Below are 25,415 nucleotides of genomic sequence, written 5' to 3' on the forward strand. Positions count from 1 at the left end.
TATAATAAAACATGGCCTTGGTACAATCACAGTATGGTGATTTATCTTCTCACTGTGACGTGTCTTTTGGTGATATATTTCAAATCTTTGGTTATCTTGATCAATTTTGGATGAACGAATAGTGTCGCGAGAATGTTTTCAGCAATGAGAGAGAAAAGGAAAAGTATCAAATTGATAACCACTGCATGTGTAGTGCATTGATGAGTGAGCTTACGTAGAATTACGTTGAATCAAGTCAGACTTATTGCTATTCCCCAGTCAGCCATCCCTTGTACACAGTACACTGTCGTCACAGTCAAGCTGTATGCGCATCAACAATAGCATCAAGCATTGTGTATCCGTCAAAGTCGATACCGCAGCGATTTCGACAGCACAACAAATATGTATGTAATGTTAATGGAATCATTTTTTTGAGTCTGTGAAACTGAGACACATGATCACATCGCATATGCAATGCAGCCAAAAAATGTACATATGGAAAGGTGCCTTCAAATCTGCATTGCGCATAAACACACTGAGTAAGGCCTAATTTAAATATCCCAAATAGTGGCATATTTAAATTATACAAGATGGCAAGAACCAACATGGTGCTTCAAGATCATACCTGTGGGAATGAAGTTGGTGCAAGGCCATCAGCCTTCCCCAGCACCCCCTGTTCGGGTGCTGGATGATGAGCAAACTAAACAGCAAGCTTCCATCTACAACTGCTGTTATTCCAATGGAGCAAAAACCTTAATGTGTATACTGAAAGTAACAATGGTCATTGGTTATACCTTTGCAAAGTAATTGCTCATCCCTTGGGCTTTGAAGGTTTCTCCGGCTTGCATTACAATATATGTATCCACCGTATTGGAGCTGATTCCTCCCATGCTTGATTTTTAGTTTGCAGTTTAAGCATGGTTTCAAATAAGGGTGTCAATTAGTTCATTCTATGGTTCTCATTTCCGACCAACCCTTAATTTGGCCTGGACTGAGCAAAAACAACGTTTTTATGCGGCCAACCCTGTAACCAAATTTCCTATAATGAAAAAAAAGAGAGATACATGTACCCCCTTTCCCCTTCAATGACTCTCCCTCAACACAATAAGAAATACGAGAGTGGAAGTATTTCTGAGGCACCAGGATACATTTGGGGGCTTCACACTTTGGGAAGAAAAACAGATCAAAAATAGCCTCTTTCATCATGAAAAAAAAGTTGTTTCCATGTTTTCTTTTTTTTTGTTGGAGAGGGGGAGCATGGCAAAAGAGCAGTTTGTAAATTATATTTGGGCAGAAACAGCATGACTACACCTTTCATTCATCAGAGGGTGCACGTGTAACTACCACAAAACAGTGAGTGATGGCAAAGAGCTGTGTACAGGTGTGAAATATAAATGTGCGAAGTGCACACGTGTGTGACTGTTATGGTTAAGTAAGCCACATGGATATTTTCAAATACAAGATTTCATACTGCTCTAGAGGGAAGCAGAGGGTTGAAAGTAGCCTGCACTCCTGTTCCCAACCCCCTTCACAAACTGTGAAAGACTCTTTTGTTGCTACATGTACAAGCAGGCCTGACATCAAAGAGATGCAACAGACAAAAATCAGACTGCATCATAAAAATGGCTACAAAAGTAACAGGCCCAACAAAAATCATGGTGTACTTTATCGTATGCTATTAATTAAAAATTATTCTGCTATAAACTCCTTAAATTCAAACACATATGCACACATGTACAAAGAATACATGGTAATCTGTACAATACAAAATATTTTAAATAAAGATACTGATGAGGAATAAAGTGACAATGAATATTTAATGAGTATTATTGTATTTCCAACATGGCATTCTTGTCTGACATTTGCTGCTTTTAACATAGCTCTTAGCAAAACAGACCAGTAAAAGAAAAAAACCTGAAATGTAGGTGGTAGAATGCAGCACGTTCCTTGAAAGGGGGGTCACATTTAACCTTACCCATCACACACCACTCATCAGTTTATAACTACCACCATGGAAGTGAGTCTGACAGAGATAAGACTCACACAGATCAAGTTTTTTTTATTTCTACACTTTCATATAATTTAAACATTTAGCAAAGCTTACATATCACATAATATACAAATATTGATTGCCTCGAGAAAATAGAATGCTCCATGGATCACCTCCGGAGGCTAGTTTTATTGTGCAGCGAGATAAAGCAGTCAATATATGTTTCATAACACCTCCCAACAGATTCTGCAAAATTTAAGATAAAAATTGATAATGAAACACCAAACTGGAATTTACATTCATCAAATTTAATTCAAGAATTTAAAGCGGAACAGCAATGTTTAAATACATTCATTAACAGATGTTGTTCGCTACAAGCCGAAATACACGCTTATGCTTTCGATGCTACGGATATAGTTCTTTGGTTGCTATGGGTATAGTTCTTTTTCAGAATGAGGCTGCATGGTATAGTCTTTTTGAAGCAGTGGTATAAAAATAGTAAAACTAGCAAGCGTCACATGACACACTTTCGGCCAATCAAAATATAGAATCTGTGGGTGAGGTGTTATAATAGGTTTTACTCCATACTTTTGGCAAATGTTTACAGAAGTCAGGGTAGAGGAGGCAACTTGACAAGTTCAAAGCAAGGTATTTAAGTACATTTGAGGGTGGGCTTACAAAAAATGTCAATTTAGATTGTCTTTTTCTTTCTGCAGTTTTATTAATCTGCTTGGCTAGGAAGAAGATCAAGTCCTCTTTTTTTTTACTTGCCAACACTTGACTGAAAACTGCATGTATTTAACACAAAGGCAGAACTCATGCTCATGAAGTGAATGCTAATTAAACACATAAATGACCAGTTTGAGCCTTGGATAGTTAACGTTAAAGTTAAAAGTACAATGGCCTATTGGCAGTTTCTTCCAAACTACTACATGAAAAACAAATACACATAAGAGAATAATCTTGAATAGACCCATTAAGCATTTACACAATGCAATGCTTCCACCTACAAAGACTCACTGCTAGTTCCCCAAATATCTCTTCTTTTTATGTCCAGGGTACACTGCTACAATTAGGCATCTCCATGATAAAATTACTTCCAAAGCACAACACAAGGTCATAGAATAGCACATAGATCAATTATCAAGCTTATTAAACTATTCGAAATTGGTCCAGCATTGAGTATGCAAGGAACTGCTGTACACCATACATATTCATAATGGAGTCTTTGTACCATGGGGATAGTGTGGTTATGAACTCATTCCTTTAAGGAAGACATTCATACCGATACTAAACAGATTACTAAAATTTCAATTTCCTTCTGTGCCTTAAGACCAGGACTTCCTCAACTTGTACTCCTTGAACAGCTTGTACTCTACACTGGATTCAAATTCCTATGTTGAGACCGTGCCCATGGCCTAAGATTTGATACTAAATAGTTCATTCTTTCCATTGGACAAAATGATGTAACGTCTTGACCCTCATCGTAATGTTGTGCTACTGCAGCAGAGAGTCAATGGAATTTTCCATGCCGCCTTGTTTCCTGTAAAGAGAAGAGTCATTCACATTAGCAGGAGAAGGCTAATCCAAATCTAATTCATTTCCAAAATAGTCTGATAAGTATGTTATAGTTTGGTGAAGGCTGGAAACTCTTAGACACTAAAGTTTCTTTCTTTTTGAGTAAGCAGCCAGCCAGGTCCAGTATTGCCAGTGGTTCATAAGTGAAAGGTTTTCAAGGCCACATCTAAGCCTTTTTCCCCATAACCGAAATATGATAAATATTAATGGGAAAGGACTGATGAATCCCCACTTTTCACACAAAAAAACAAAAACAAAAACACGAATTGTACAAACATAACTATTTTGCAATAGACTTTTAACTTACCTCTAACATTTGCTTTGCTTTTCCAGCAAAATATGTGCAAAGATAAGAACTATAAGCACCATTTCAGAAGAGAAATTACATTGAACTGGGTCAAAAGGGTCTCTTTTACCATCGCATTTTTCAAAAAACTAAATGCATGAAAAGAAATTCCTTTTACCTTTATTTTCTTGGTTTTGATTTTTGTTGAGGATGACAGCTATGAGTTATGATATTACATAGAACACCTTATGTCTCACGTCATGACAGTAAGGAACTATGTTCAGTTCCCATCATATTATAAATAGAACTTCAAACTGACCTTTTACCCGTTCTCTGTCTACCAGATGCCGTCTTAGGCCGCCTGCTAGAGGTGGACTTCATCTTAGCAAATCCTCTCGCTGCTCCTTCAGCAGTGTAAGCTAGGTACACGTTGGACAAGTCTGGCTCACCATAATCCTTGCCCTTATTTTTGTCTGGAATGGGTGTCTGTTTACGCATGTTGTTTCCAGTATAGGCTACACATTTCTGTGGGATCAATATGTACAGGGTTGGCAATTTATACTGAGTTTGATACGTTGTCATGGAGGCAATCATGTGACATTTGCTTAGGCTTGTGATGGCATAAAAATCTGTTCTTTTGAACGATAGCTATGGTTCACATCATCAGAACAATGCAGATACTACTATCAGGGATATTTAACACAAAACGTATAACATACCAGTTGCCATTCACCAATGTCCTCATTCCAGTTCACATACTGCTCTATCATTTGTTGGAACTCCACAGGGATAAAGCTGTCGATGATCAGCATCTGTAAACGCAGCTCTCTGCTCAGTTGACGTATGTTTTCTAACAGTCCTTCCATTTCTCGTTGGTGTTCCTGCTGCATATCAGCAACCTGCAGCCACAACCAAAGTTTTTAAAATGTTTTCAGTCCATGGAACATATACATGTAGTTTATGAATGTTGAAGGGATGATCACTTGCCAATGTAAGGTATTATACATTGTGAAACAACATAGGAGGAAGGCACAGGTCCTACAATACATAATTAAGGTCACTATAAGGTAACTTGAGGCTATGGCTTGGATTTTAACATTAACCCTAACACTCCTCAGTCCTCCAACAGGTGAAGGATTGAGGAGGGTTAGGGTTATTCAGCAACAGCCAACAGCCAGATGACTTAGTACAACAAGCTTGGCCCTGTTTGTGTAGTTGAATACCTGCTCTGCTATTTAGTCCTTTGTCTTTAACCTATAACACAAGCATTTATGTCTTGGGTCAGGATTAGAAAAGATTAGATTTCAAAATGTTGGCTTTCCCTCCCTCAGGCTTTGTCTGACAGTCTGATGCTCCAGTAATAAAACATGATTTTTATTGAGCTGAGAACTTCGCAATCAAGGCCAATAAGGCAAATGGGAGACGGATATAAAGCTGTGATTTGGAAAGCTTCACAACATTAATTACATCATATCATTTGTAATTCTACGAAATTTCCCCATTCTATTAATCCTTTCTAATATAATTCAATTTATTTTGTTCAAATTAACTAACTGATTTACATTGTTGATTTTATCATGATTTAAATCACTCAAATAATAAAAAGGCATTCAAAAAATCACACTCTGAAAACTAAAAAACATTTTGGAGTACGTTTGACAGAAAGAATTGGCTGAATTTATCAGCTCTTCAAACACATTTCCACATAAATAGATTTGGCTTAATTTGGGTAAAAATCACATACTCTCTATTACATGTACTCAACGGGGTTCATTGACAAGATGGCCATATTGGATTGTACTCCTTGAATCCATTTCACTCATTGAACACTATGAAATGGGCAAAGGCTGAGTATTTTGCTACAATTGCAGGTATAGCCTTGTTTTGATTTTGTTTAAAATGAACTTGACATGACTTTTTATCCATAATTCAGAATGACCCACTGAAAGACACAAAGATGGCATTGCCCCTTCTGCATCATCTTCATTCCCACACCGTTTTTAGACAATTTATAAAGGGAAGTTTACGATTACCTAATGTTATACCAGCGTCATGCATACATGCATGACTTCACATGGATATTGATTTGCATAAGAGTGGACATTGATTGACACTTCGTCAATATCCTGAAGGACTCTCATAATTTGTGTTTTCAGCCTTTTAAAATGGCAGCTGAAAAGGCCAGGGCACTTGAATATTCAAATCGTAATTCTTTACATAAAATTTGTAAAAGATGTGTGGCTGAAAACAAGAATCAATATGGCTACAGAAAGCAAAGTAGAAATGCTCGGAAAAAGTGGATGTTGGACAACGGACCTTATGCGTATAACATCACGTTAGAGGGTATTTCTTTCTCCCTCTGGGATGGGTTCGAGTAAACCTTCCGTGCATTCATTGTAAGGACATTAGAATAAAGAAATCTGACGATGCCTTAACACATAGGGTTTATATGGAAGACTTGTAGGAGAGAATTTCAAGGACTAGACAATAGACTTAAACATTTCGCAGCATGTCAGAAGACACACTTACACATAGTTTACAATGGGTCCTTTCACAGTATTCCATGATGAGATATGTTTTAAATTATTGAATGAGGATTACATTTGAGGACCAAAACCTTTAGAGGTACTTATACAAAGATCCAAATATAAAAATTAAGAACAATCAGATTTAGATAAAGGAAATCTAATTGAATTTTTTAAAAACAAATGTTTCATTTAAAAAAAATTGTGACTATTAACAATCCTGCCTAATAACTTTGGAGTCTGCAAATGGAGATACTGTTAACCCCTTCGCTATGGAGGACTGCTACCCCGCACCATTGTGTGAGGATTAGTGCATACCACACATACTGGGTACAGTCTATTCACCATGCAGCTGCTGGTTCAACGGGGCCTGCTGCTGGACAAAGCCCTCCATTTAGAGCATACCACAGTCCAGCAGTGGAGGTCAAAATAATCCCACCCTGACTGGGGTTAAGTGACTTCAGATCTAAGATGTAATTATTTTTCTTCATGTTGATTTGGGCAATCAGTGGTGTTTCATGTACCACTTTTATTCAGAATTCTTTATTCATTAGATCATACCTAGGGGTAGAAAGTTCAAAAGTTGGGATTTTAACTTTCCCATCCAAGGAATAAGAGGCTAACAACCTTTTGAGGGAAAGAAAGGCACATTAGTCAGTTGCACAAGTTCAAGGCAATTAGTAAGAAGTCCTTGACAACAAAGGATGTTTTTCTTATGACAGGCTTCTGAAGTATATCTTACCTCACTTTTTGCACTCATGAGCATACTCCAGACTTTCTTGAGTTTTTTTGTCTTTCCTACAGCTTCCTCTTGAAGATTACCAAACTTTTCTTCAATATCCACCCGCTCCGCCTCCTTCTCAGCCAATTCTTGGCGCAAACTCTCCTGCTTTCTGGTCCGCTCCTCCAGTTCACGTGCTGATTCCTCCAACAGCCGTTCTTGCTCTTCAGATTTCTTAAGCAGATCAACACCACCGACGATGACTTTCTTCTCCACAGCTTTCAGCTTCTCTTTGAGTAAGTCATGCTCATGTCTGCCAATATAAAGTCCATTAAAATTCACTGAAGACCAATTTAAAAACACCACTTGGGAAAGATTCTATTGTTGCATTTTTAAAACACTGCTGACTTTTCTTCACTTTTACCTTCATTCTGCACAAGATGATGTGGTGTTGAATAATATGTGAAGGAGGGGACTTGTGTAAAGGGTTGAAAAGCATATAAATAATGAGTTCAAACAACATACATGCATAGTGGTGCTGTCCTGGTGTCAAATGGGAACCCACTCAGGCACATGCTAGTATATTATGGACCACTTTGGTACCTGCTGGTCCTCTGGTTTAGAATTTTTTCATTCGTTTTTCTTTGTTTAACTTTTGTGTGTGTAATATTTCAAAAGCTTTTTCTATACATATTGTATTTCTTGATTTTGTACCACTATGAAACCTGATTCCATTGTTCACAGTGACAATAACAACTGAGTCTACTGATCCATTAAAGACATGAAGAGTCGGGTGACTAGCTTCATGTGTTGGACCTTCATGTCCACCGCCCCTTACCTACTGCAGCCAGTGAAAATTCATTACAGTAAGCCCTAACAATTCACGAGCCAAGAACCCATGACATGCTCCCAAATTCTCTGTACAAATGGGATTTCTCAAATGTTAAGTAATACAATCTTAACCAGTGAGTCATTTCAAATCCTAGCACATACTCCACTTCTCTTGTTGTCATAGCTACTCACTGTGCCTTGTGCAGTTCGTCTTCTCTCCGCTCCAGCTCTTGTTGCACTTTGTTTCTTTCTTCTTCCTCCATGTCTTTCTTTTCTTCCAATGCACGTCTCTCCTCATCAATGCGTTTCTGCATTGCAGCCATTTTCTCCGGGGATAAATTCCGCTTTCCTGAAAAAGGACACATTTACTATGGTCTAGAACTATTTTTTACAACATATGCAGATGATGGAAAATTTCTCAAGCTCTGGCTTGGACAGAATGCATTACAATTTCAAATAAACAAAAATGATAGTTTATACTTTTAACCAATTTTACTGTAACTCATGATACATTTCTACATGTATGTAATGAGGCAAGTCTGACCTCTCGTTGCTTGAGCAGTCTTTTCTCAAACCAAATCAAGCCAGCCATACTCAAAAAATGGAAAGACAAATTTAACCTACTCATTTACTTTCAGAAAACAAGTGAGTTTGGTCATTACTTATGTAACCAAAAACTAGAAAATTTGTCTGCATCTTTGTTGAAATTCCCTCAAACTGTAGTCTACAAACAGAAGCAATATTCTTCCTTTTTCATTGTTTACGGCTGTATTACATAAGTTAAAACTTCCCTTTACATAACTTATGAGAAACAGCAGCCTCTTTGAGAATAAAGTCTGCAAGTAGAAGATGCACTGAGGTCTGTGTACCATACCCCTCTTCCTTCTGGTGTGTCTTTCCCCGCTTCCTCCTTCCCCTTCTTCTGCAGATCCAGACTCCTCCTCAGAACCAGTTTCACCCTCGGAACCACCTCCTTCTCCTAGACAGTAAAAGTAAAGAACAACATACTTGAATGAAATACAAAGTCAATGGTAACCATGAAATCATCCATTACAGGTTGAAAAACTTGCAACTGATTTTAAAATGGTTGCTAACTTTAATTGACTTACTCTGTATGTAAATTTATGACATATATTTTGTTGACCAACACACTGTTTTAAGGAACCGCAGTCAGTCACAGCTATACAATGTTTAAACTGAGGATAATCACTAGCGGCCAAACTTGGTGAAAATATTGTGGTGGAGGAACACCTTGGTTAGCTCCCATTTGTTAAAAAAAAGGCACTGAAAGAACACCAACTACTGCTTGTACATATAGCTTTGTTCATTTAACTACTTCAAATGGGGGCCATTGGGGGCACATACCTCTGCTGTGAGCCATGGTCCGCCCTTCATTATGCCATTGAATTATCGCAAGTTTTACAATGGCTATTTCAAGCCGAATTTCACACACTTCACTTCAAAAATCATTGAAGACAATTTAATCTAATTTCTTCAGTCAACACATATTTTATGCCACTGTATGTATGAATGTTAAACTAAAAATAAATCAAAAAATATGGGTACAAACAATGCGGTTCATGCACATGAGAACCATTGTCAGTACAAATATAGTACATGCTCCTGTGTGATACATTTCATTTCAAGGCTTTTGGTAACAAAATGTTACAGCACTGTCAATGTAGGTTCAACAGAGCAAACAAATTGAATAATCTGAAGCCATTATGGCAACAGTACCAGACTCGCACACATGTATGTTTTCTTAATACCAATTGTGGCTAGTCACAACACACTACAGTGGAACGCTGCTATACCGAACACTGCTATACCGAACATCGTCCTTGGCTCCCAATAATTTGTGCACAGAACCTACCGAACACTATTCAGTTGCCGTTTGTAATTCTCGAACGTTAACATGATAAAACAGTCGTTGTTTTTTTTATGCTGGAAAGTGACAAGTGGCCATTATTTCCCCAAAGATAAGAAGGGAAAGCCCCTAGTTGTCAACGGTATTGAATAGACACTGGTTTTGCGACTCCACATGATCGGGTGCGGAAGAAAACTGCACGTACGCACACAGTGGCATTTCACTAACAATAGTCTAAAGAGGGCGCCGCTGATACACAAATGAACCGAGATTCGCCACAACATGCATCAGAGATCGATCCTGAGCGGTATTTTCACAACTTTTATGATTAGCTTCAAATAATTCCATTACATAAACCATGTTACCTCTCTCAAGCTGTTTCTTAAGTTCTTCAATTTCCTTCTGGAATTGACGCAACAAAGCATCCTTGGGATCTTCATTAATGCGAGCATTGTTCTTGATGTTCTTAGCTCGGTTGGCATAGCGTAGTGTGCTGATTGTCTCATCATAGTTATACTCTGCTGGTCCAATGTTAGCACACTGAGTAGAGAAATGACAACAGACATCTTTCTGTATTAAATACAAATTTAACCTGTTGAAAACAAATTTAAAGGGGTATATTTAAATGTGCATTTTAGGCCTATGGCAGTCACTGCCGCTTTAGTAGTCCAAAGATAGGTGAGCCTCTAGACTTGACCAAGTTGGAATACTCTGTGATGGTGTCTGTGTTTATGCTTTGGATATGGAGGCTGAGCAGTGTTACTTGCTTCGCACCCTCTTCTGTCCAATTATTACTGGGAGTTCAAAAATCCTGACTTGATGAATCTGCCAACCATTTGAACACAGCAAATCCGCTCATCTACCAAAAGTGATATCAGCCAATCAAACTCCCAGACTTGTTTTTACATTGTTTATACCTGCATTATAATGAATTAGTTTAAGAGTTTTACTGCTTTGGTAAGTGAAAATTTCAAGTCTGACTACTTTGATTGGTGGAAAGTCAATATGAACATTATGCAAGATCGTGTCATTCATATGCAATTATGAATAAGTACTTGTACATGTCACCGAGGGGGGTCCAATTGGCTTAACTATCAAGTCAGACTTACTGACTGGTGATGTACATGTATGACACACGTTGTACAATAAAGGCTATCATATTAGGGCGCCTTGAATAAGAGTTATGCGATGGCTCCATCAGCCCGAGCATGACTATTGAGTATTGCGTACAGGCGTGTGAAGGGATGGTTGATTTGGGGAGAGCAAGGAAGTCCGACTTGATTCAAGTCTAGTGAGCCTTCTGTATAATGTACATTATAAAGGGCCTGGTAAATATAAACCAGTTTCTAATGCACACAAAATTATCTATCTTTTATTTTCAAAATTTAGTTCGCAAGGACTGAAATCTGAAACCAGTCCTCAGGGTACCTCTGATCTACATGTATACATTTATCCAAACAGGTGTTGTAAAAGTCAACCATGTCTCATGACACAGTCTGACTTCAGGTTATGCAGAAATTCTGAAAATTCTTACCATAACAGTCTTGGCATTACCACCCAGAGAATCTTGCAGCAACCTTGTCAATTTGGAGTTTCGATAGGGTATGTGTGTACTTTTGCCATCTACAAGGGAAGAAATTACATTGCCTAATGTAGAGAGAGACAAATTGATTTTGGTTGCTTCTTTTAGCCGTTGGCCTGTCGCTCCAGTTTTGGACTGACGCTCCGATCCCTAAATAACAGAGACAAACAAGAATTCAGTGCAACTATTTATTACCAAACAGTTAGTGTATGGCTTAATATCTTGAGATAAAAATTCAACCATATGTGGTAATCACAGAAATCTAGATACTTAACATGGCATACCACTATATCACCAAGCATGCAAAAAAAAAGACATGAATTAATTTAAAACTCCACAACTGATAAATTTGCATGTATGTGAAACTTTTGAACCATTACTGCAGATCTTATGTGCGTACTATCAACTAATACTAGCAATACATCATATTATACAAAGAACAAAAGAGACAAAAACATTACCTGCACAAAAGAAACATGGAGTCTTAAAAAAAAATACATTCAATGGCTATCTACTAAATTTATCATGTTGTGTTGCACAAAGTGTTTTAAATCATTATTCAATAATCAAATATTAAAAGAATATTCTTGAGGTTTACTTGAACTTACAGCTAGGTCCACCATATGAAGCTTGCCTGCTCTGACATGTTGCTGTTTATCTGGTCCAATGTCACTCCTCTCAACTGTAATGCTGAAGATAGCATGTGAGCGTGAACTATGTTCATTCATGTTGGTTGCCCCAACTGAGCCTGCAACACAAGTAGTATCTACAAGTCAGTCTGGCATGCCATCTCTGTTGGGTTGCACTTTGTGCTTCTGTGTACTGTGTGATACTCAAGCTTATACGGCTCTTTGCACAGTACACATTGGGTTTGCTTGACAGCCATGTGTGCATAACTTTGGTCAACAGACGAGGTAAGATACGCCAAAGTGTATTTTGGTCGCAACCTTGTGTCCCCCTCTCTCCATAAGTTTTAAGACAATGATGAACAGTAGTCATTTTGCTCCGGGCATTTTTTACATTTTTAGACATATGGTACAAAATCTGAAATTTTGCTTTTAAGTATGACAGTTCTACAAGGCTTCCAAATGTATGTGATATAAGTCAACAGTGAAAGAGGGATTATTAACTGCAAAATAGTGGGTACAAAGATCTGAACCATGCTATAAATAGTGGCCTCTCCACAACTAATTTGAATAGATTAGTGAATTCCCCTATTTCCCTAGCTCAAGCTGCAATACTCTACCTTATCATTTAACTTGATTCTTGTACACTTACTCATCTTACTGTTCTTGTTACTTACGATGGCTATTGCCAAGAGTGGTTATTCTGTCCATGTCATCTGCATTGTTGACAACAAACGCTGACAAATCTTTCACATACACTCCAATATCTGGACGTTCTTTCACCTGATCATAATAAACCATAAGCAGCTTTGGTGAGGCTGGATGACTAGTAGTTTTCCCCTGTGATGTCCATTTTTTTTTCACAGCTTCCCTTCACTGAGGTCCAATAAGTGTTTGTTCATGTTGAACTTATACAGGACAGTTATTTACATCCCAGCCAATGAGAAGCTTTGCTTGTCTTGATCCACTCCACCATGATTGCCTACTGCCTTACTTTTATTACCCAAATTAATCACAGCTTGTATTAACCCTCCTTCTGTTTTAATCATCAAAAACAGTCAAAAATGCCTTCCAATTGATTTCCCCCAGTACACAGACACGTATGGGAAATTTGACTGATATGACAACTGTGTCAAGAATGCATCTTAGCATAGGAGGGTTAATTAATCATGATTACACTGCAAGAGAATTCCAACTCATTGATTGGGGCAAACACAATTCTAAATGGCAGGGGAATAAAATGGAAATGTTTGTGGTGGTCATCATGAACACGTGTGGAACACAACTAAAACTTAGATTAAAATGTTTTGAGAACATTTGTCAACTATTTTCCTATCAGTAAAAGTAAACACAAACTCTGTTTCTTTTCAAGTCCATCACTGGAGATGTATTTCCTTATCTCAGACAATTACATTTGAAAATAAAATGAAAGACTTTCGATCAATAACATGACATGTATTACAAATTTTGCATATGAGGAAAGTTTTGTACTTAAACCAAAACATGGGTCAGCCACACTTCATTGGTAAGTAGGTCACTCTACTCTGTATCAAACAGTTTGTAACAGTTTGCTTTGTTTTGTCATAAAAAGGAATGTAATGAAAATAAATGTGCATATACAAATCTTTTAATTGGAATTTCTGATGGGCTCCGCCGAGGCGACACGTATCCCAAATAAGTGCCCTCTCTGTCATTGATATTCATCCTGGTATTTAGTTGTCAAATCTTGCTCATTTTGGGCTTCAATTTCCTCTTATCTGAGATACATGTACAGTACCCGAAGGTCTTCACAAGTATGTATCCTTAAGCCTTTGTAATCTTATATCATTTCTATATTATTTCCTTGCATTTCAAGTGTATTACTAATCTGAATACTGACGATACCATAGGCAAGCCTTTGTAATCCTATGTTCTGTTTTTGTACTGCTGATAATAGTGACCATACCCTACTTAGGCCATATTGTTTGCTTGCATTTCAAGTGTATTACTAATCTGAATACTGACGATACCATAGGCAAGCCTTTGTAATCCTATGTTCTGTTTTTGTACTGCTGATAATAGTGACCATACCCTACTTAGGCCATATTGTTTGCTTGCATTTCAAGTGTATTACTAATCTGAATACTGACGATACCATAGGCAAGCCTTTGTAATCCTATGTTCTGTTTTTGTACTGCTGATAATAGTGACCATACCCTACTTAGGCCATATTGTTTCCTTGCATTTCAAGTGTATTACTAATCTGAATACTGACGATACCATAGGCAAGCCTTTGTAATCCTATGTTCTGTTTTTGTACTGCTGATAATAGTGACCATACCCTACTTAGGCCATATTGTTTCCTTGCATTTCAAGTGTATTACTAATCTGAATACTGACAGTACCATAGGCAAGCCTTTGTAATCCTATGTTCTGTTTTTGTACTGCTGATTATAGTGACCATGCCCTGCCTTTGCCTAATTCCTTGTCTTCTTACTATGTTTTGACGATTTTATGTTCTGCTTTTACATACTTTTTAAGTAGTGACCATATTTTCTTGCATTCCAAGTTTTCTTATGCATGTTACATCATTCAACTATAATTAAGTTACATACACCATGTATACACAAAATGTTACCACAGAAAGATTTATTTTTGTACAGTGAATGTCTGTTTCATTTGAAGAAACATGTTTGTTGATGACCGCCATGCTTATGCTCATAGATAGCAAACGATCCAGGCATAATGGGGCTTGCTTTGATTCAGCCTTATTGTAAACATGTGTTAAGTTTAAGTAGCAATCATCTGTTGAATACTGTTTTATTGGTTACATTTGAAATGATTATGCTTAATTTCAAAAGTATTGAAAAAAAGCAAAACAATTTCAAAAGTACTGAAAAAAAATCATTGTAACCACAGGCCATTAAATAAACACAGTATGTACATAAGGAATAAATTCGGAATGGTCTTGCTGCAATCCATTCTCTGATGCACCTGCATACACCCTATGTACGGATTATGTTTGCTTTCCCTCATTTTTCTCCATAACACACATACATGCAAATGTGCTTTGATAGAGAGATTCAGCACCCTTTTTACAATACACTAGTTGTTTTATTTTTGTACCGATCGTTGGGTTGGGATTTGGATCTGTTTGCATTGTTATGATTAACACATGCAGTAACTGTGGGAAGAGCATGACAAGCAAAGCTTTCCATTAGAGAAAAAATTACCATTTTGTGTACATTAAAACTAATGAATACTATTGCTTTTAGATGATACAGTCTTGTTTGTAGCCTATTTTATGAAACCTGGATATAGGCTTACCTTAGTGTTAGAAAGAACGGCTGTGAAGACATGAGAGTATTGCAGGTATTATAAGTAGCAATTGATGTTACAACTACACATAGATCTTGCATGTGGAAGATTACTGCCACATCAGCTTACCTCCAATCTAGCTGATAGGTCTTTGCCTAGGAGGTCCTTCACTTCCTCGTTGTAAATTTCAAGGTATGACACTCTGACCAAAAACCTACAAAATCAATTCAAACACTGGTTGAAACCATCACCATTATTGGTGCATTACCAATAGAAATGCACTGGTTTACGGATGTATCGATAACTGCACTGCTGGAATGCTGATGTACACTTACATGTATAGCACCACAATGCAGAAAGCAATCAAATATGACCAAAGACAAGCCCTTTGAAGTTTGCAGGTTTGTATAAATATAACCGTGAACAAAACAAGGAAGATCTTGAATTGTTCCCCCAAACGGAAGTTACGTTACAGCAACTTTAGGTGACTATAGAAGTTTAGTGACTCTAGTAACTGACTTGACTCAAGTTGACCTCGAGTCACGAGTTTTAGTGACTGTGATTTGTGTTTCCAAATGTATCTCAACCAAATATTCGCTACTTAACTGCAGATCGATAGAGATGTCTAGCGAAAGCTATCTATTGAGTAATATATGTATGGAGCATATTTCAGTTCCTTGGATCTTTAATACAGACTGGTGCCTTGCTTGTGTTTCTTTTAGCTAAAAACATCCAGCACTTCATAAACAATGCACTAAAAGAATTCAAAATCAGGCACATCAAAATTTACTGGTAACGATACATGTGAAAATGCATACCGCACATCTCTATTAGCAGGGTGAATCCATCAGTAATATAAACAGTGGAATGCCGCTATAATAAAAATGAATAGGTCCACAAAATGTTTGGTATAGCAGTTGTCTGATATAGGAATTTTCATCTAGTTTCCAAACTCCAGCCCATTCAATTTACGAGATGGCCAGCTCACAAAGATGTCAGCATCAGGATTTGGGGCCAGCATTTACATGCAACAAAGTAAAAACTGAAAATAAAAAAAGGGAAATTCCTGCATTTTTTTCACTATATGTTCATCTCCCTTAATGTTTCATCTTTCAGGTGGTCCTTACTGAAAGTGCAATCGCAAAATGAAATCAAATTTCCTGGAGTCATTACTTGTAAGCGTTGAGCAACATGCAAGACAGTTACACTGGTCCCTGCAGGTAAAATGGCACTTTAATATAAACTGGCTCCACTGCAAACTATTCTTATACAGTAGTGCAGCACAGTAGTGTGCGCTTGTCTGATGTCAGTCAGGCAATCATTAAAATTATCAAAACTAGCAAGGTATTTATCAAAGATTACTGCGAGTTAAATGACAAATGTTAGGTTCTATTTGCTTATTTATTTATTGTTTTTGTGATTTTTTTAAGGTCAAACCCACCTGTTTTGTAGCAATTATCGTGCAAAGTTTTCTGCACCAGACTCACCAGTGTTGCATACACACACTCTGCAGCCAGTCTACATGGTTGCTTATGGACACACAACATGCACATGTGTAATGTACCCATGAACAATACAGACTGCACCACCTGTTGGCCGTTTTTCCATCGAAAGTATGATTCATTACTATTAATCCTCAATAACTTTTTTACATTGAAAGCAAATTTGTAGAAATTGGTAAAAGTGCAAAGAAAATTCAGGACAAAAGGTGATGTTCAGTATACATGTACTGTACATGTAGTTGTGTTAGTTACACCAACGAACCTACATGTAAGCTGCTTGAGGAGTGACTGAAGTCAGACCTACGGTTCAGTCCCCCCTCCCAAGTGTTGCCAAGGTCCAAGGTTTATTTATACTGCTAAAAGACTGAATTTGGAGATTACCGTATCATATTTTCTAAGAGTAAAGTTGCTCATTTAATTCTTGAGGTGGATTTATAGGGGTTTCTATTTTCTAACACTAATATTCAAAAGAACAGATACAAACAAAACAGTTTTTAATTCAACAGCATGAAACTTAATCTGAATAACATTGGTTGTGATTTCCAGTTGGGGGTTTGAGTCAAGGGTGTACAACTTTCACAAAAATGGAAACTTTTTTTTTCTAAGTTATTATTTTTAACGGTGCAAAGAAAGCCCAACTAGTAGCCATATTAACACTTCTCTCTGGTGTGTGCTTAATTAATGCACATTTTAGTTTGTTGTTCTTCTGTGGTTGTCAGTCAAGTGATGAACCCTGCAATCAAGTCTTTCATGCAGAACTGGCATTGTAATTATCTCACTTTCCATGGTTTCATGTTCTTACCTGACACTCTCCCCTGCCTTGGCAATCTGGCCAAATATATGAGCAAAGGAGTTGGGTATGATTCCCCTTAGCTCAGGCTGTGACCTTACACCCTCCATGGTGTATGTTTTGCCGGTTCCAGTTTGCCCATAAGCAAATATAGTACCTTCACAGATGCAACAAATACAACAATAAAGAGAAAGAATCATGATTTCAAACAGACAAACCAAAAACCCTCTGTGTTAGAATGATCAGAACATATGGTCAGAAATGTCAAATTTTGTTAAATTTTCCAGTTTTTCAAAACCAAGACTTTCATTTTCATGAGACATGAATTTTCAATCTGCAAACTTTGAAGTGGATCTTTTTCTCCTAAGTACGTTATGGCTACATAATTAAACTGTTTGAGTACTTGTTACATTTCATCGCTCACGGAAAAGACACATCATGGGCTCATTCAAACAAATTTCAAACCAATCTTCCATTCATCATCTGAGGATATGTCAAAATCAGCTGGTACAGATACACAATGAGAATGTGTACAATTACACACTGCGCAGGGTTAAGGCTTTATCAGAAGGATTCAATGATTGTCTCTTAGACACCTGATAGGCCAGTTTGGATATCCCAGTTTGTTCCATCATTCTGTATATTAAGCATAAGTGTAAGAGAACTTTTGGTTTATGAGGGCAAACATGACGGCCAATTTTCAAGAGCTGTCAGACTCCAATCCTACACAGTGACACTGAACATGCAAATTGCATTTAAAAGTAGATCATGATCTTACCATTATAGCCTTCCATCACTGCATCTACTATTGGCCGAGCTGTTTGGTTATAAACATCTGTCTGTTTACTACCAGGAGCAAACACCGTGTCAAATGTAAATGACTTGGGTGGTTCCCCCTTGGGAGCTGTGGGATTCTGAACCTGGTCACAATAAACAAAGCGCGATGTCCATATAGGAAAGTAAGTTCACATTACTGTTTCAGACTGGAATAATATGTTATCTTATATAATAATATATTATTATATAATAATATTAGTATTATCTTCAAGCAAACTTTAATTGTCAATTCTGATTGGTCGATCCATGGCAACAAACAGTGTGATCTGTACATGTCACTGTATTACATGGTTCATATCAAACCTCGCATGATGCACTATTCTTCCTCAATGCATTGCGCTTTTTTACGCTGCAAGCAAAACGCACATAGATCTGCAAAGTTTACTGTCACAGTCCTTCATTTTAAGAAAATCCAGGAGCTGTAAATCACTCTCCTCAAAACGCTCAGGACAGCAAACTGCTCTCCTTCAAATAACTGATTAATAGAAATGCAAAACGAGATCAAATGATTGTTTGTACCCTGGAGGTATATTGTTTCCACTTTTTCTGATGGTTTCTAATGTTATTGGAACAATTTTAAAAGTAATTTAGTGTATTTACATGCAGTTCTAATGGGTTTACGATACATACCGTAAATCACCTCAGTCCTTGTTTTCTTTTTGTTTGAACCAGAATCTTTATACTTGCGAATTAAAAATTCACTAATAAGTTTCAACCTACAAATCAACACAGTTGTACATGTCTCTTTCAAAGAATGTAAATGAAAGTGGAAGTAAACCTTTTTCATTCTGATTTGAGCATTTCCTTCACTCAAAACACTAACAGTGACCATAATTTTGAAAAAACCTAAGGGGTATTTGAAGTCTAAACCACTTCAACTTTGTTCAATTGATGTAGACTGTGTCAAACCCACCTCAATCAAAATGGAAAATGTCAAACCAACACTCACATACGAACGTGACAATGTTTATGCATAATTATGGTCCAATACAGGAGGGGGGGGGGTTCCTGCATGAATTCAAAGGGCAAACATGCTACATGTAGGCACGAGGCAACATTTTCATGACAACCAAAAGCTTCTGGCACACCGCTTTCTGCTTAAGTGCTCCATAAAGAAGATTGATACTGATTGGCTCTCTTGTCATCGAAACTTTTTACCGACCAGTAAAAACACTTAAAAGCTTGTACCACATACAGCGAAATTGCATGCGACAAACATGCACATGCAAGAAGATGTACATGCTATACATGCATGCAGGGCCAGCTAATGGATCCAATCAAAAGGCAGGCTACACTCGTGATGATCATATTGGTACAATCATTATATGTATGAAAGTCATGGCAAGATAAATGTGGAATCGTACATTATTACAAAAGAATCATATAGTCCTTTTTTGGTAATGTTATCCACTGTTTTTGTCAAATCATTCATTATTTGTAAAGCACCCTTAGATTTTTTGAGGAGCATGATTTTTTACGTTCCTTTGAAACTGTTGAGGAGTGTGATAGGAGCGCCTGCACAATTGCCGCTCCCTAAAAATGATGGACTGCTGTCAATTCAAAGGTGGCACATTTGTGTGCATAGGCCCCAATAACATCTTTGCTTCAAGTTTCAAGTTTGCTTGAAGATAAATTCGTTATCACGCTCACGCTCCTGGAACACAGGATAATGTACCGGTAGTGTGTGCCTTCGGCCTCGTGGTATGTGGGATGCAGACGGACTACATTATTCTGTATTCCACTCGCGTTTGTTTGATATATAAACGTACCACTTACATATGTATTTCACATTTGGATCACCTTTTAATGACTTGTGAAGTCTTGTGTCTGGTCTTGTGCATGGTCTTGTGGATGGTCTTGTGGATGGTCTCGAGTCTGGTCTTGTGCATGGTCTTGTGTCTGGTCTTGTGTCTGGTCTTGTGCATGGTCTTGTGCATGGTCTTGTGTCTGGTCTTGTGAAAGGTCTTATAATGGTCTCAACTACAACACCGGCCAATGATGTCATTGCTTTTGGTATCAAATTGAAGCTGAGGATGTCATCTTTTCAAACCCGAAGAGTTCCTTTAAATCTGATGACAGCAATAATTCAAACAACAATTTCTGGCAATTATTTGGGGAGAAAATACATGTAAATGCTATGATTGGCCTGTGTTTCCTAAGGGGTCACCCTGTACACATGATATCATCATTAGTCAAGAGCCATGATAAATGGATGTGATACTGGTGCACAGACTATTCAATGGGCATTACACCATAGCCACTTGCACATTGTTGTGTGCATAGTCCAACTCACTTCACTATTTGTCTGAAGTCGATAGGACTGTGGATTTGATTTGAAATTACCAGGACAAAATATACCTTAATGGAGAAAAACACACTTGAAGCTGGTCCTACCTGTACAGTGCCACGCATTTCATCAACATTGACAATGGAACTAAACCCTTGACTGACTTCCTTCTCATTAAGAGGACGGCAGCGTACCACCACACGCACATTGTCATCAGCCTGGTTACTCTACACAGGATAATGTGAACAGAACAAAAATACATACATGACTTCACCTTGATAACTGGCTGGAGGTGCATGTATCATTGATTACAGAAATGTATCTTAATTTGAATGTGATCAGAGACGCACTTCCACCAGTACTTGCATACATGTAGCCATACCAGTGCTACTTGCTCCATCACGTACAGCAGTCAGATCTGCAAGAGAAAGAAGCTTTATGCGCGTACATGTAGTTAGCACATGTGTCTGTATCCGCTCAAGCATGAGTATTTGTTGCCAAATGCGCATTCTCCAAAATGGACAGCAAGCTAACCCTAGTCTGGGGCTAGGATTGACTATATGGCTGAGCACCGCTGCTTGGGGCAAAGATTTGTTTCAGATAGTTACACCAGAGTTGTAGTTGCAAATCTGTAGATGGATTCAAAATAAGCTGGATTCAAAAGTAAGTATTACAACCAACTAAAAAGTAAGCATGTTGGAAGGCAGAAGATATAGGACTTTAATAACTGGTGTCTCAAGCTACGTGTACACCCTGATAACACCTTCAGTTAAGGTGCAATTGGTACCCCAGATGCTTTCATTATATGTGGAAAATGACCAGTGCCAGTAGCAAAGCCCTAAGCATCTTTACTTTCTTGTTGAGAAGGCTGTTTCTTCATATTTTTCTAGCAATTTGGTAGAGACGTATTTGGGCAGAATGTATTGCAAGTGTGGGTATTGACCTTGAAACCCTCACAGTCAACTGAGCTTTGAAGTGTATCATATGCAATCTCGCAGTTGAAGCCTTTCAGACGGCAAACACAGGCTTGAGAGGTCCGGAGGCTTCAAAGGCACAAACAGCAGCCAATAGCAAAAATAGTCTTCATCAGTTCAATCAATCGTGATTTCAATTTCCCTTTGTTTACACAAAATCAACTAGGCTATGTGACGTCTACAACTTGTTGTAATCAATTTTCCCAAATCTACTGAAATCAACCAAATCACAATGATGCCCACAGGGTAAAGGTTCAACTAAACCACATTTTTCCATTTGAACGAAGAGAAATAGTTGTCTTGCATAGGTAGAGCATAAGGGCAAATCCAAGGGCAAAACTTGTTTTACCATTTTCACGAAGACACAAAGTTGGCTCCAGAAATGTACATGTACGTACAGTATGTATACACAAGTAACAATTTGTATACTGTGTGTGTCGTTTTCATGAAAAACAAAAGTCACATGAATTTTAGCTTTTCCACGAACAGACAAAGTGTTTGTTTACAAAATAAATTTAATTGATTTGTGTAAATATTATTTTGTAGTTTTGTGGCATTTAAATGTAAGATCCCTTCTTTCAGGAAGTAGCATAAATGTTAAATTAAAGGAATGCTAACAAGAGAAATAAGCAAGACCAACTTCAAAACCAGCGGTACTTTTACTCTGTGGCGAGACTTTTGTCTCTTCACAAAAATGGTGAGGAAATACTTTTCCACAGTGGTGCACAATGCTCGGGTATTTATCCAAACAACATGCAGGCCATGTTGAAACATTTTGAGAAATGCGGAAGTCACCCTCCTTACCCACCAAAAAGGGGATTTTATTGTATGTAACATAAGTGTACCTCATTTCATTAACCTTTTAAAATTGACAAACGTAATGTTTGGTGCATATACATTGTACAGGCTCGGTCTCCATGCTTTTAAATCTGAACAGGACGCCAGCTTAGAAGGAGGTGGTGATCAAGGAAAGAAAGAGTGATGGGGAGATACTGAAGAGGGAAAGAAGAGAGACGGGAGGGAGGAGGTGGAAGTGGGTCACCCTTTTTTCTTCCAAAAGTCCCGTTCCCTTGCTATGAATCCCCCTCCCTTAAACCCCTCACCCTACCGCCCAGGCACCTGTTCCACCTCGTTGCCAGCTACGAGGTCAAAGGTCACATATGCACCGTGCAATGTGTTAAGACAACCACAAGAGGATGCTCTAATTCTGACACAGCAGTGTACTCAAGAGGATTGTAGCATGTGGCTTTGCTTATCAGTGTAATACACTAGCTGGACCAAGTTGACCTCCAGTTTTCTTTACAGTTCCTTGAAGTGTACACAGTTTCTCCATTGAAGTGGTGTGGCCGTTAGTGGAGGGCCATGTAATAAATACAGCCACTTTTTTTAACGGGAATATTGCAGTGCACTGAAGTGTCAACAAGAGCAAGGTGTAGCTATGGAGTACTACCTTACTGTTCAGGAAGGATGAGTGATCCTAGCCCAGGTTGGACCTTGTCTTCATTTACTCTTCTTTTCGCACATTTTTACCTGGCAAAGACAGCTCAAATGTCGTTCACAAGTGCCTTGTATCCTAAATTGCATAAATGCTGTGAAATTACTAAATAAGCCTGCGGAAAATGTATTTTGCAGGAAATTTTTCTAGCCTTCACGCTTTCCGTCGTCATTCATGAATGACCTACGTTCATCTGGTATAGTATTTGCACATGCTCCAAAAGGCCCCTACATGGCCCACATTCTGTCAGCTATGCTGTCTAGGGCTAGGTCTTTGCTCCATAGGAAATGCTGGAGACACACAGACAACAGACCTAGCCGTAGCTTTGGAAGCACGTTTTGGACATGGCCTTATCTGTGACTTCTTCACGCCCCCAGCACTTCCGCACATGCGTAAGGGGCGGTCTATTGCCATGCAATTCGTGCACGTACAAGTACACGTACTAGACGATAGAATGTACATCGTTAACGAATCACAATGGAAAGCACAGAGTTTTACAAAATTTCCTGCAAAACACATTGTCCGTGGGCATGGTGGGCGTATTTAGTAATTGCAACACAACATTTATGGAATTCGGGATACACGGCACTTGTGAACAACATTTTGAGCTGTCTTCGCCAGTAAAAATGAGAGAAAAAACATTGAAAAAAAATTTGGCATCATAGAAGGAGGAGTTTTATTTTACAGCAGCGTGGACGTTAGTCGCAATGCAATATAGGCCAAGGCGACGTCAGGACTGGGCTAGAGTGATCCACACACTCAAAAGGGATTTCATAGAAGATGTTTTTGCAGAGTCTCCACTTTTTGAATTGACCGCTGTGGGGCCAAGGATACTGACTACGGAGGGAGTCCAGAAGACTGGCCCCCAGTCTGGGGCCGGGGCTAGGCTTGGGAGTGGCCCATGTTGACCAGCAGCCTGACGACAGAAACGTTACGCTAGTACTTTTAGTAGTATAGGCCTAGCGCTACGATTACCCTAGGCTTTTCTTTTACAAGACACTCACTCTTTTCGGATCAACTTACCGGCATGATGTACTTGATTGATTCCCAGAGTCAGAGTAGGGCAGGTAGCTCGGGAAACATAAAACATGGAATTACTTGTTTGTATTTTTGTGAGCGCTCGCCACACCAAACAGACTAGACATTAACAGACATGAAGAGTTCGGGCCGGTGATAACGTTAACCCGAAGAATGTATGTGAACAGCGACCTCTTACGACAAAATAACAAGAAGCCCGCGAGACTTGTGTGTGGACCGATATCACTATGGGTGCAGACCACTAATTCAAGTGAGAATTTCTGGCCAGCTCATTAGCATTAAAAGTGCACCCCCACAGTATCTTTTGAAAAAGGAGATTGTTTGGCCCCCAAAGTGACGAGATTGTGTAAATCGTTGCCGGGATCAACTCCCTGGGTCTTTGAGCTTTCATATGAGAGCAGAAACGCTAAAAACTACGGTTGAAAAATGGTCCTAAGTGCCCGAGAAAGTTGAGGGTTGCCACTTGAAAAATGGCTGCAATCAGACTTCGGGAAAAATCACTTTTGGGGGGTGATTTTGCTTTGTGGGAATAATTAAAAATGTAATTGGTTAACTCACAAAAAAATTGAAAAGAAATTGAAAGATAAGTGACCAGACAAGAATTTCATTTGTGTTTCAGAAATCTCAGGGATGTTGGCGTGCATGCTATTGGGCCCTGAACGGTGCTGATTTTACACTGTTTTCAATGGGACTTGAATTAGTGGACTGGACCCCTATGATCTCTATGGTGTGGACACCATACCACACCGCGTTTGCCCTTTCTCCTTAAAACTGTACCGTTTTAAATTAAAGGGCTTAAAATTAAGAAAAGAAAAACAAATAAACAAACACCCCGACAGGTAAAGAAAAGACAAACTAAAGTGGATGAAACTGCTAGGTTTTATGAAAATGTCTGAAAATTTATCGCGGCACCCTTCAGTTACATCTTGCATACCCCCCCCCCCCCCGGATCTGGAACCTTTTATGGTCTTTTTGATAGGTGAAGCTAAATTTACAAATTTTTAAACGTAATCAAGAGGGTAGGGGAAATAAAGCAGTTCCCCACAACGTTTTTCTCTCATTGTACTTCCATTAATACATTTGGGGCGTGGCCCCATTCCCCTGGACCTGTCAAAATTTGCCAAAGCCCTTGATACTGATGCGCAGGTGCTTATAAATGTGCAGGCCTGAACCCCCCCCCCCCGGCTCACTGCCGTTTTGGGAGGGGGGC

The 25,415-nt window shown here is 38.5% G+C and overlaps 1 protein-coding gene across 1 annotated transcript; it reads right to left on the bottom strand.

Annotated features, from left to right (window-relative positions):
- Positions 1-1,635: 1,635 nt before the first annotated feature.
- Positions 1,636-24,370, bottom strand: LOC110977182 (kinesin-II 85 kDa subunit-like). Its single transcript, XM_022231076.2, has 15 exons — positions 24,191-24,370; positions 20,806-20,925; positions 18,353-18,494; positions 17,587-17,731; positions 15,412-15,496; positions 12,663-12,768; positions 11,968-12,107; positions 11,312-11,509; positions 10,143-10,317; positions 8,785-8,889; positions 8,103-8,259; positions 7,101-7,392; positions 4,553-4,732; positions 4,153-4,358; positions 1,636-3,512 (listed from the first exon to the last, which is right to left on the bottom strand). Exons 1-15 carry the CDS (start codon positions 24,194-24,196, stop codon positions 3,467-3,469), a joined length of 2,103 nt encoding a protein of 700 aa, XP_022086768.2. The 5' UTR covers positions 24,197-24,370; the 3' UTR covers positions 1,636-3,466.
- Between the last annotated feature and the right edge of the window lie 1,045 nt (positions 24,371-25,415).

The sequence above is a fragment of the Acanthaster planci genome, linkage group LG02 (assembly GCF_054643075.1).
Source record: "Acanthaster planci isolate LZ-2023a linkage group LG02, COTS_SCS, whole genome shotgun sequence".
Classification (NCBI taxonomy): domain Eukaryota; kingdom Metazoa; phylum Echinodermata; class Asteroidea; order Valvatida; family Acanthasteridae; genus Acanthaster; species Acanthaster planci.

Excerpts from the sequence above, each read along its gene's own strand:
- LOC110977182 (XM_022231076.2), bottom strand. Across the intron at positions 17,732-18,352 it reads AGTGATGGAAGGCTATAATG|GTACTATATTTGCTTATGGG; the intron begins GTAAGATCATGA and ends GCATCTGTGAAG. Across the intron at positions 4,359-4,552 it reads ACATTGGTGAATGGCAACTG|AAATGTGTAGCCTATACTGG; the intron begins GTATGTTATACG and ends TTGATCCCACAG.